At 31.8% G+C, this 13,665-nt stretch overlaps 2 protein-coding genes across 2 annotated transcripts; both read right to left on the bottom strand.

The window, feature by feature from the left end:
- Window positions 1-2,129: 2,129 nt before the first annotated feature.
- Window positions 2,130-4,405, bottom strand: LOC131627049 (inactive LRR receptor-like serine/threonine-protein kinase BIR2). The gene has a single exon (XM_058897887.1). It carries the CDS (start codon window positions 4,223-4,225, stop codon window positions 2,396-2,398), a length of 1,830 nt encoding a protein of 609 aa, XP_058753870.1. The 5' UTR covers window positions 4,226-4,405; the 3' UTR covers window positions 2,130-2,395.
- A 5,520-nt stretch (window positions 4,406-9,925) lies between these two features.
- LOC131627019 (putative FBD-associated F-box protein At5g56820) lies at window positions 9,926-12,833 on the bottom strand. Its single transcript, XM_058897854.1, has 5 exons — window positions 12,032-12,833; window positions 11,673-11,943; window positions 11,386-11,559; window positions 10,643-10,909; window positions 9,926-10,449 (listed from the first exon to the last, which is right to left on the bottom strand). Exons 1-5 carry the CDS (start codon window positions 12,214-12,216, stop codon window positions 10,444-10,446), a joined length of 903 nt encoding a protein of 300 aa, XP_058753837.1. The 5' UTR covers window positions 12,217-12,833; the 3' UTR covers window positions 9,926-10,443.
- Window positions 12,834-13,665: the final 832 nt, after the last annotated feature.

Raw genomic sequence — 13,665 nt, 5'->3', positions numbered from 1 at the left:
TATGGATCATGGCACTGTTAGTCAGATTAAAATGACTTCTAATTTAAAAAAAATACAAACTTGGACAATATTTTTGCCCACACTTCATTCAAGGATGTTTTTGGATATGCATATCCAAAATCACCTAAGAAATATTAGAATATGCATATCCGAAATCACCTAAGAAATATTCGAAGATGCATATCAGAAAATTTCCTGAGTGAATAAATGATAATACTCATTGGAAAAATAGGTTCAGTGATGTTTTCGAATATATATCTCCAAATACACCTTAAATATTTTCGAAGATGCATTTTCAAACTAATATTTAACAAAAATGATTCATAATACATTCAGAGATGCATCTTTGACCGATTTTAAAAATATTTTTAAGTTTTGTGTGTTTCACAATACATGGGAAAACAAATTCCCTAACAAAAAAAGTAAAATAAATAACTATCACTTTTAAAGTAGAAATAACTATCACTTTTAAAGTAGATTTTTGAGTTTCTCACCCCTATTTATTTGCTTCATTTTAAACTCATACTTGTTCAAAGCACCAAATTCTATGATTATTAAGTGAAGTTTCCACACACCTCACAATAAGCAACATAAGTTTCAAAGTCATTGATTTAAGTCGTTTGTTAAAGAGTCATTCATTTAACTTGATAGCAATGGTCCACATAAGTTGCAATGTTCCTTTACTACTTTTCTAGTCAAAGATACAAAAATTGACTGTTTTATTTTCAATTATTAAGAGTTTTTTTTTTATCAAAGGAATTGCCTTCTACGCTAAGTATGTCTCAATCAACAAGACACAAAAACTATGACACCAAAATAATTGGTTTTTTATAAGTTCTATTTTATATACCTTCTTTGTAATGAATTTTTTCCAGAATTATTTACATTTTTTTTAACCGGAGCATTGAGTGTATGATTAGATTCACATTAAATCACTCCAAATTGTTTGTTTATGAATAAGTAGAATTAATTTTGATATATTAAGATGTTCTTCACTAAAATTGATTATGTTTCTTAGAGTTGATTCTCTTAAAAGATAGAATTTCTAAATTTAATTTAAGTATAATTGTTACGATCCCTGAAATTTATAATTCAATTCATTTTAATAAAAAAATAATTCAAACATAAATCAATTTAACTTCAGTTCAATTTTAATTATTATCAATTTTATAAAATTAATTCACTCAAAATCAATTTAATTTTATTCTCGGTAGAATCAAATATGTTAATTCTTTTTATCTATTTGTTCATTTTGGATTGCTAAGGCTTTTAATGAGAAAATAGTTTATCTTTTATTTTCTGTTTTATTAATAAGTACAAAAAAACATCACTTTAATTATATGTTTTACTTTTATAAATTAAAAAAAAAAAGTTCTACTTTTAAAGAATTGCTTTAAAATGATAAACTCATCAAAAGCATGTTATTTTTGTGAGAAAAAAGAGCCAATAAAAAGTAAGCAAAGTGTTGTAGATGGATAAATAAGTATACCACAAAATTATTATTAAAGAATCTTTCTACTTTCTTACCATTCTCAATTTGTTAAAAAATTAAGATAACACTCATTGTAAAAAAAAATTAGCTTAGTAATCCAGATACTCAGAGATGAAAATTACCAAGAAAAATTATTTGCCAATTTACTAAACGAAAATTAAAGTTTATCACAAAACAGAAAAATGTAAAATATATATAAGACAAGTATTATAAATTATAAAAAAAATATAATTACCTATGTAATTAACATTCAATTAGTAGTATATATTTATAGATAAGTTTAATACTACTAGTATATTACTAACCTTAATTCATGACAAGACATAATGAAATAGACAATACAGCCACCTAGTACAAATAGACTTTTGGTCTTTGTTCTAACAACGATGTTTTATTTTCACTAAATAACAAAGATTTATTTGTCACCAATTCTAACACAAATATTTATATATTTAATAAAAATAACAAGATGACATTTTAAAAATTATTACACATAAAAAAATATAATCTAAATAGACCATATAAATTCTCCAAAAATATTTCACTAGCAATTTATAATCATATGCAATTCTAACCAAATAACCTACGACATGTTTTATTTATACAGAATATAAATGCTGCAAATTTTCCAATCAAATATTTGCAAAAACATAATAAAAGATTAACCATCTTAATAACACATTTTTACAGAGAATCTTAAACATACTCCAAATATCTTAGACAACATTTAAGGTTGCATTTCATACAACGTACATTGAAACATATTAGATTTCATAAATCACAATAACCTAATCTATACCACAGACATTCTTATATCATACAAGAACAATTATACCTCTGATTAGTGTCAACCATGAACTCGGTAAAACCTCGGTTTATGTCTTCTTCTCCTGCTGCCACGCGCTAGTGCACGAACTTTGACGGATCATTTTCTGGCTTATCGAAGATCAATGGAAATTCATCGTCTTGTTCGGAGAAGCTATTGTCTTTGGAAATGGTTTTCAATGAATGATAAACTTCATACATAGAACACCTATTTTTCGGGCGAGTAACGATACATTTGGATGCGATTTTCAGAAACTCCAGAATCTCCTCGTCGTTACCTTTTCCACATATCGCTTTGTCGATGCAATCCTTGAGTCTGCCTGAACTAGACTGCACATTCACCCAATCCACCAGATTACCCTTAAATTCTTCATCGCCACGCTTCACCTCGAGAGGTTTGCACCCTGTGACCAACTCTAAAAGCAAAACTCCAAATCCATACACGTCTCCTTTCACCGAAGCAACCATCGTACTCGAATACTCAGGAGCGATATAACCGAGCTCCCCCAAATCGCCGTTCACAAAACTACCGTTCGAGTCAGTTGTCATAAGCCTCGCGAGTCCGAAGTCCATTATCCGAGCGTCGAATTCTTCGTCAACAAGAATCACATTAGAGCAAATATTCTGCTGTATAAACGGAGGATGACAACCATGATGCAACCACGCAAGTCCCCTCGCCGCACCCAACCCTATCCTAAACCTCATCAACCAATCCAACGCACCGCTATTCTTATGCAACAACGAATAAAGTGTCCCGTTCGACATATGCTTGTAAACCAAAAGCTTCTCCTCTTCCACAACGCAATACCCTAACAAAGGCGCCAAATTCGGATGCCTAACCTTTCCCAACCGTTCCATCTCAATCTTAAACTGCTTCTCACCGATCTTACAAGTACTCAACCTCTTCACCGCAAGCGTCGAACCATCCGGCAAATCCGCCCTATACGTCGCACCCGTCCTCGTCGTAATCAAAACATTCTCCGAACTAAAATTATTCGTCGCAGCCATCAAATCACCAAGCTTAACCTTCACAATCGGTTTCTGAAAAAGATTAACCTGAGCAAGCTTATGACCTCTCAACCTCAACGCCCAATCATCAACACCACCAACAACATACCCTTCCTTACTCCTCTCCCTCCTCAACCTAATATGATACCACCACCATAACCCAAAAGCCAACAACAACGAAGCCGCCGCACCGAAAACACCAGCAGCAATAATAATAGCAAGATTCTTCTTACTCATACTCCCACACTTTGAACCAAGTGGACCACCACACAAACCACTATTCCCCTCAAAACCATCCTTATCAAAACCATTGAAAAACGATGGAATACTCCCACTAAGCTGATTATTAGCAACAGAAAACTTATGAAGCCTAGTTAAACTACCAATTTCATAAGGTATTCTACCACTAAGATGATTATCAGATAACATCAACTCATTCAAATATGAACAATTCACAAGAGTATTCGGAATTGAACCTGAAAGATCATTACTAGACAAATCCATTGTTACCAAAAACGGCATCCAACTACAGATCTGTGTTGGAATCACAGAATTCAATGAATTTGAACCAAGATCCAATCTTTGCAAGTTTTGTCCACAATACTTCAAGGATTCTGGGATCTTACCCTTAAGATTCATACCCTTTAGCTCCAAACCCAAAACTCGATTCTCTCTTACGTTCCAGCAAGTGACACCAACGAAATCACAGATGAAACCTACGGTGTTGTTGTTGAAACTCCACGATGAAATACCACTTTCGGAATTTCCTAGGGATTCTTTGATGCCTCGGAGACATCTTACGTCGTCTTCTTCAGCTTGGGATGAAGTGAAGAAAACCCAGAAAGTGAATATTGTGAAGAGGAGGAAGAAGAGTGGAGAAGACATGGTTTTGTGAATCATTGAGGTGAAAGGGTTGTGGTACGATGATAAAGTTTCGATTTTTAGAAAATGGGGTTTTTGGTTTTTGGTGTGTTTTTTTTTTTTGGTTGTGTTGTGTTTTGTGGCTTTTGACTTTTTTGGGTGAAAAGGGTTAGTGGGTTTGTGAGGGGAAGGAGTTTGGGAACTTTGGGTGTTTTGGGTTGAAGATTGGTTAAATATGGAAACAAAATTGGAATTTTTGTGTTTTATATATGTTTTTATTTCTTTGTTTTGTTGTTTTAAATAGAATTTTGAAATTTCAATATTTATAATGTGCAAATGTAGAAGTTAAATTGGATATGATTGTAATAGACAATATAATTCCAAAGTTTTTACATTAAGTTTTGTTTGGTTAAACATGTTCACATGATTTAAAGTGTTCGGAAAAAAAATGTGGATATTAAATTTTGTTTGGTTAAACATGTTCACGTGATTTAGAGTGTTCGAAAAAAAATAGTAAACATTTCTTTCAATTTAATTAAAGATTTTGAATTCTAATTTAATTTATCACACAACCTTTCTTAACTTAATTGAGACGCTAAAGATTTCTTTCAATTTAAGTAAAGATTTTGAGATCAAATCTAATATTCGATTCAAATTTTTAACATTGAGATGATGATCTTTAATTGATTTGAAAAAAATTTGATTTTTAAAATTGTGAAGAGCAATGGGATTAGGTGATTTATGAAGAGGCTTGTTTTTTATTAGTGAAGGTTGATTTGGGGGAGTCTTTATTTGACTTAGAGCTGTTTGTGAGTTTGGTGTTAGTACACCACCTTGATTGCCAAATTGTTTGCTTTTAGTTGGATAATTTGATTTACACACCAACATTTTTTTTCATATTAAAATGAAAAAATTGCTTATATGTGCTTTAAAATACTATGTAAGATTAAGGAATAAAAATATGATTATTAAGAAATAATATATTTATTGTTATTACTTTCACAAATGTTTTTAAGGACAAAATTAACCTTTTTAAAAAAAAATTAATAGTGTTCATAAAGTATGACTAATTTAGTGGTTTTACCTATTATTATGAATCACTACATATTAGGTATTCTGTTATAGATTAAAAAATGCATGAATATTAAGAAGAGATTGTTAAACGAGTTCACTCTTTCTCTCTCTGCTCTACTTATTTTATATGATATTTTTTATTAAATTTGTATAAAATAACTAAATGTTGTTAAAATATTATGATATAAAATTATAGATGTGACTCGTTTAATTTTTTTTTATATAAAAGTGTTGTATTTGAGTTAATAAATATTTAATTAATACTAATATTAAAAAATTATTTGAAAAATCTCAACATTAAATATATAGGTGAAGAACTCAGCATTATGATGCTTTTAAAGAACTAGTAGTTATTAACCAACACTTCAAAAGATTGAGTATTTAAAGAAAATGCACACTTATTAAGGAAACAATAAAGTTATGTGTATAAACGGTCAAAGAATGTGTCTTAAGTATTAATTAAAGTGTTGCCTCAGAAAAGTTTTTCTTTTTTTATCAAAATAAAATTAACACATTCCATTAATCAAGAAAAATTATTTTTTTTTTATTACTAAAACAAAATTAACACATTTCATTAATAAAAAAAAAAAAAGTTAATAACCGAAATGTTTACACAAAAAATGTCTTTTTTTTAAGCAACAAGGTGTCATCGAAAGAGTACTACCACTACTCTAACTCACTTAGAAAAAATGAGAATTGGTTTTGGAGCACCAAAAATTCCTAGCCAAATGAAATTTACATTAAATAATACAACGGTTTTTATAAAATTCATAAAAATTACATTTGAAATTAAAAAATTTTCCAAAGAAAAATCATTTTCACGCCTTCATTTTGATATTCCAAATGAGATCAGAAACATTACACGTTTCAATGTGGAAGATAATATTGTTCCTTAAATTCTAAATACCCCACATTACCGCCAACCAAATTATACCTTCCTTACTTTCCTTCATTCTCTTCTTCCTGCAACCTGTATGCCAAAGAAGGCGAATGGCTTTCACAAAGCCTTCCTCGATTTCTAAAGCCTCGTGAAACTGAGACAACAAATCAAAACCAGATTTTGTTGTGTAACCCGACTGGATATCAGGCCTCCAACACACCTCGTCAATACCATCATTTAACGGCGCAACTGAAGACAACAAGTCGAACAAATTCTGCAATCGACTCGCCTCAGTCTGACTCAGATCATATCCTATACCAAAATCACCCCACTGCAAACCACTGTCTTTCCATCTCCCCATTTTAGCCACAACTATTTCCTTCAAAGAACTAAAATAATACATATCTGGAAATAGGTTCTTTAAACTGATTTCCCTAAACCAAATCACCTCCCAGAATAGAGTTGTAACGCCATTGCCCAGCGCAAACTTAATATTGTGTGCTTGTGTGTGGCCTAGTAGTGAAAGCTTGGGTCTTGAGGGTGTGTTCCTCTCAAGGTCTCAGGTTCGGATCCTGCTAGGCACAATTGTCTATTAAAAAAAGTTTCTCAAAATATTGTACCTAACCGACAAGACATCTATCCATAGCGAGCTCTCCCTGTAAAATCCTTCATCTCCATTTAAAAAGTAAGGCTACACTGAACTCTTCAATTCTCTTCAAACCTAATCATCCTTTCTTTAAAGGTAAGCAAATATGCTACCACCCTACCCAATGAATCCTCCTCTTTTCGATTGTATCGGCCCAAAAAAATTAGATTAAATCTTCATAATTTCTTTGCATATCGTCACTGGTGCTATGTAGAAAGATAGCTGAAAAATAGATATGCTAGATAGAACAGATTTTAGCAATGTGATGCCTCAAAAACTTAGAAATCTTATTTTTCCAATTATCTATACAAGCCTCCAACTTGGATAACAAAGGTTTCCACAACGAAATCCTCCTATGATTGGAACAGATATGAATCCCAAGAAATATAAACGATCTGTCTTTGATCCTGCAAGACAAAAAAAATTGCAGCTGCGGTAAGAAAGTGGACACTAAGATTAATACCAATTTTTTATAATGATTTGTCATTTTTATAACGATTTATTGAAGGTATATGTTAAATTTTAATGTAATATTCATAAATATTTCGTTATAAATGTTGATGTAACATTTCATTAAAGTAATTACAGTTTGATGTATATTTATTCAAATTACAGTTTGATAATGTATTGATGAAAGTCATTGCAGAAGCTTTCTGTTACAGTAGTAAAAATATTTGGTAGGTAGGGGAAGGGGTACATTTTCAAGGTTATCACTCAACGCTTGTGTCTATGAGATCAAGGGGTGTAACTTGTAAGATTGAATGAAATCAACCTTGGTGTGGCGTGATTGCATTTTTATAGGAGTGACAGTTAAATCTTTCTCATATGAACGCGGCGTGGAGTATAGAGACTGGCGATAAACCTAGTGTTGAGTTCAAGTATGTGACCTTTTGCCTATGGTGTACATATTCGTCATCTTTACACCAACAAAACTTTGGAATCGGCCATTGAATTGAGTCGGTCTTATTAGGATGTTTGGGTGACTCCGAACAATATATAAAAATTCAAAATACCATTAAATTTTTAGAAATTAGTACTGTCTTTACAAGAATTATTATTTTTCTTAATTCTTTACAATTTATCTCTCTCTTTATATATTTTCTTTCACCAAAGTTACCTTAATGCATTGTGAGTGAAAATTGTCTGTGAGAAAAGAGTTGTATTGGTGTCGTATCATTGTTGTTATTTTCAAGAGTGTGATACTCTTGAAGAATTGAGTTTGTTTTTTGAGATCAACCATTAAAAGTTTTAGTTTGGTTATAAAACTCAGTCTGCAAAAGTTTTGTTCACCTATTGAGACAACTAGTGAAATCTCTACTCGGTTCATGAGTTCAACCCGTGAAAAAACTTTCTTTTGGTTAAGGGATAAGTCAATCTAAAATCTGTTGACTCACTTGTATGAAAGCTTCGTGGACATAACTTGTAAAAGTTCGATATTATAGTGAAATCTCAAGAAGAACTCTTTGGTACAAGACTAAGCAAATGTTCGTCCAAACCTGGATAATTCTTGGGTGCCATTTCTCTAACCTTTATCTTTTAGTTCTTGTTATTTACTTTATTGTTTTATTTTCACTTTTGTCTCGCAAATCTCGAAGATACTGACACAATTTGTTTTTTATGTAATAAAATCTTTAAATTAATCATGAATTTTGAATATCACAATTCACCCCCCCCCCCCCCCCCACACACACACACACACAGAGAAACTTGTGTCTAAAGTCACTTGACCAACAAGGGGCATCATAGTCTAGCTTCTGTTAAAGACTAACCGTTCTAGGAGGAAAATGACTTAAAGTTATTCACTAAGAAAATCCCCATCTTTTAATGAAGTTTTTCATAAAGTTATTTGAAGGTTGTGAAAGAAGGTCTATTTGTTCCTACACACAAAGTAAATGATATTGTAATAAACAAACATGAAAAAGAGTATACCAAAGATGATAAAGAAAATGTGAAATGTGATTTGAAAGCAAAAACTTTCATCACTATCACTCTCAGTCTAGATGAATTTTTGTGAGTTTTTCACTACGAGACTGCAAAAAAAATGTAGGACATCCATTAACGACAAATATAGTGTGCTAAACCAACGATTTTACTACCTCATCTTTTAGGACTTACGACCTAGACCATACACTACCAGTAAGTACCCTTAAAGAAATTCAAAGTTTAGTGTTATGGTTGAAAATAAATCATTAAAATAAGTAAAATTTAAAGTTTTAGTTGTTCGTGGATTTTGAGATACCAACAGGTATTTACGGATACACATGAATACTATTATAAGAGTGGAGAATAATAGTGAGAATTGTGATCGTGATGAAAAATGTGTGGCCCAAGTTAGTTTTACTAGAGCCCCACAGTAGGCGTTATTGTACTGGTCAAAAAAGTATAAGTGTGCATGTTACCCCTACAAATGACAAAGACATTTAAAGACCTTAGGGTGTGTCTGTTTCAAGTTAAGAAATATTTTTCCTTGTAATTCTATTCCCAGGATTATTATTCCTAGGAATAATATTCCTATGAAAGTGTTTGGTCAAAAATGGTATTTCCTAGGAATCATAACAAATTTTATTTAATTTAAAAAATATAAAAAATTAAAATTAAAATAAATATGAGTATTAGTGGGAAGTTACGATTAGTTTATCATTATTCTCATAGGAATGTTGGATTCCCACCTTTAAAACATGGGAATAAACTTGAGAAAATTTATGTGTAACAACATTCCTAGGAATAAAAAATACCGGGAACAATTTTTATAAACTTGAAACAAACATGAAATTGTTTCATTTCCAATGTCATATTCTCAGGAATATATTTTCAATCCTTGAAACAAACACACCATTAGTATGTAAATTACACATGATGGTGTGTGGTGATTAAGATTTGTTCACGACAACGAGAAGTCCTGAATAATAATTTTTTTTTCATAACTCACTTTCTCTCCCTATACAACTAGTAATTTTTTTTCAGACATCGTTTAACATAGAAGAATCATTGTCAATCTAAAAAACTACAAACAAATGAAAATAGAATTGGTGAAGAAATACCAGACCAAAATAAAGAATGAATGTGAACCCCACAAGATACGATAAAAAGACAAAATTAACCTTTCAACTATTAATTAATGGACAAAACTTAGGTACAATTCTTTAGGTGTGGTTCTTACTATTTTTCAATAAAGTTATGACGAGTGTATAATTTCCTGTTACACGTATGTTAATTTCTCCTATTTTCACTCACTAAATTATATTTAAGTATATTTGTCATATTTACATTGGAAAATAATAAGAACTACACCTAAAGAATTGTACCTAAATTTTGTCCTTAATTAATTTACGTCACAATTAAATCTAGTGAAAATTTATAATTAACCATTGCAAGAAAAGGAAATTTTCCAAAACAAAACTCTTAAATTGTTTAAAATACTTTAAAATTAAAACCACACTAAATTAGAAATGCATATTTATTAAACAAATCTAGATAAAAAAATATTTGTAAAAGTACATTAGGTGTTATATTAACTAGATTGTCTAGAAGATCAAACTCATAAATATAAGTATAAGGTTTTATTATTATTTGGGGTGAAGCACCACAAAGTTAATCCCGCGCCAGTGATAGATCCTCTGATCCATCATAGTGCATGTTAATTCTTCAAATAGTCAGTTAATCCTGCGACAATAATAGGATACATTAAAGTGCATAACTTTGAAATGTTACATACAAATGGACAAAAGTTTATTTAGAATATTTTATTGTTGTTTAATTTTTTTTAAAACTCTGTATTTCACAACACAACATTACATTAGTGTAAAAATATTAATGAGACATATAGCATAAAGTAGTTATTAATGAGAGAGCAAACCTTAGAGAGATATTTCAGTTGGCACATTGTAGAGGCCCTTGAGACATTAGATAATCTTTTGAGAGTGTCGAACTTCTCCTTTAGATCCGTCGAAATATCACTGATAATCATTGTTTTCAAAACACATCCTTTTTGCAAAATATATTCAGCAAAGTATAATTCATCTGTAAATCCTCGATATCCTTTGAATTGAATAAAGTTCAGATGTGATTCAAGACAACTAGGAACACTGGGTTGTGCAACCCATTTTGATAAGGATGATTGTTCCTGCAGACACCGCACAAAGATTTATCGAAAACACAACATCAAGACTTACACATACTCGTCAAGTTTTGAGGATTTCGGGTATATAAATATCAAGATTGTATGTAATCTATTTCATAAAAACATTGAATTGATATAGTGGTATATATATGCATAAATTTCAATTTAAAAAAAAAAAATTGACGAAATATTATTTTTATCCTTTAACTCAAGAGTATTAGTGATTGTACATGAATTTTGTAGGTAAACATCATTGTTTATGTTGGTCTCGTAACTAAAGAACCGCGTTAGTCATTTTCATCTATTAGTGACAAATTTAAATCACTAATTAAACAAAAAAACTAAAATAGTGTGCCTTGAAAAGTTAAGGATCAATATGATGGTTTTTAAAATTATGCGGACCCTAAAGTTGACATTCAACATTAGAAAAAGTTAGTAAGCCACAACTTCAATAAAACAAACTTAAGAACTTAACATACCTCCTTGTCATTACAAACCTCCTCGTCACTTTGAATTATGAGAACTTTAAGTGAATGACATATTTGAAATAGGCTCATAATAAAATTGGAGTTGAACCGCAAAAGATTGAGATTCAGATGAAGTAAATTGTCAAATTTTAGAAAATATAACTGAGCGACGTCGCGACGTAAGCGCTGTGTTCACAAGTAGTAATGATCTAATGTGAGCAAGTAGAAAACTATCCAAAAAAATTCATATTTTAGTGAAAATTGTGCGAATATAAAAGACTTGTCAACACATGTGGTACCTTTGTTGCTGAACTTCTCAACCTTAAATGTTTAAGGACTACAATTTTCAAGGTCTTCAAAGAAGTTGGTAGGCAAAGAGGCAGAACACAAATTGTACCATAATCCTCAACATACCAGTAAAAATCCATAGTTTCTAGACAAGGACAACCTTCAAGGAAGGCATTGAGGCAATCCACATCAATACCACATATGTCAAGTACCATCTTCTTTAATGATGGTAAACTAAAAGACTTGGCCCATGACCGTGCAAAACAAAATGCACCTTTGAGACTATATTGAGTTAAAAAACAGTTTTAGATTAGGACAATCATATTATTATGACTACAATAAAAAGGAATAATGAATAGAATGTTCTTGCCTGAGAGAAACAAGATTAGAACATTCTGAAAGGTTATTGGGAAAGGAAAAGTAATAATGGTGTATAGTGTAGAGCGTGATGTCGAGTTCTTGGATGAGGGGACCCATTGCGTAGTGGATCCATGTGCTAACTGAGGCTGAGCACATGGGGTTCACAGTGAAAGATTTAGTACATGAGAGACGCATCTTCTGAACTTGGTTGGGCCTGAGGACATAGATTAGGATGTTGACAAAATAGAAAAATCTTCTGAAGTGCTTGAATCGTTCGGAATTGAATTGGATAAAGTTGCGATTGAATTGGGTAAAATCTTCATCGGATAATTTGAGAACGGAGAAATAGTCCTTGAATTGTTTGGAATTCAGTTGGATAAAGTTGTCGTGGAATTCAAAATAGTCTTTGGATAAACTGAGATCGGAGAGATAGTCCTTGAATTGTTCGGAATTGAAATCGATAAAGTTGTGATTGATTTTGATAAAGTCTTCGTCCGATAAATTGAGAACGGAGACATGGTGCCAGATGTGGCGCCACCTGGGAGATAGAATGCTTGTTTGAACTGATGTTTTGCTTGATAGGAATGACAGGATGTGGATCAATAAATGATCGGGTAGACTACTGATCCTATCTTCCTCTACTATGGATAGCGGCAGCTCCCTCTGACTTTTGTGATTTCCACTCTGCAATGGATAGCGGCAGCTTCTTCTGGCTTTTGCAGTATAGATGAAGTTTGGCTAAGGAAGATACAAATAGATCTATCAAATCCAACGTTTGTCTCAAATGAGGGGGATGAGAGAGATTTTAATGGAGACAAGGGGAGGCAAGGGGAGGGAGGGAAGTGAAGAGACTTTGGTTAAAAATGTGTTTGGTTCACGAGTGAGGGGAGGGGTTTATTACAAATTTATATTTGTATGCTTATGATTTTATATAACTGATATGATATTCGAAGATAGGAGTGGCAAAATGGATGGATTGAATGGATATGAATTGGATGGTTAATGGATGGACCAAACCAATCCATTAACAATCCACTAAACTCTCTTAATAAAAATTCAATCCAATTCATCTATTAAAGAATAAAATTCATCCAATCCATCCATTAACATATTTCTAATGGATGGATATCCATCCATCCAAAAAATAATTATGCTTTTATGTGACCATATCCCTCACACTCATGGCGCTGGACTCCTTTTCCTTGATAGAACTGATCTTCAATTTTATACCTTTTATCATCATCTTGATTTCTGCTGATGTCAAGATACTTATTCTTGACATTTGGTATTGACTTCCAGTCTAACTTTTTAAACACCTTGTTGAATTGTCTACAAAGTAGTACAAGATCTTTTGATAGCCATTCATCTTTGTCTTCTAAACTCTCAGCATTGGATACAAATGCCAAGCTCTTCTTCTTTTTAGACTTTTTCACCAAGTCCCATCTCAAAAGTTTGAAGAGATCCCATAAGATCATTAACTTTCATGGTGTTTAAATCTTGGGCTTCCTCAGTAGCAGTGAACTTCATGTAAAACCACTTAGGTAGAGATCTGAGAATTTTACTGACCATCTTATCATCATATGTCTTCTCTCCAAGAGCACCAGAGACATTTGCAATGTCCACAACATTTATATGAAAGTTATG

This window comes from Vicia villosa, unplaced genomic scaffold (genome assembly GCF_029867415.1).
Source record: "Vicia villosa cultivar HV-30 ecotype Madison, WI unplaced genomic scaffold, Vvil1.0 ctg.000345F_1_1, whole genome shotgun sequence".
Lineage (NCBI taxonomy): Eukaryota > Viridiplantae > Streptophyta > Magnoliopsida > Fabales > Fabaceae > Vicia > Vicia villosa.
This window is presented reverse-complemented; position numbering and strand designations above follow the sequence as displayed.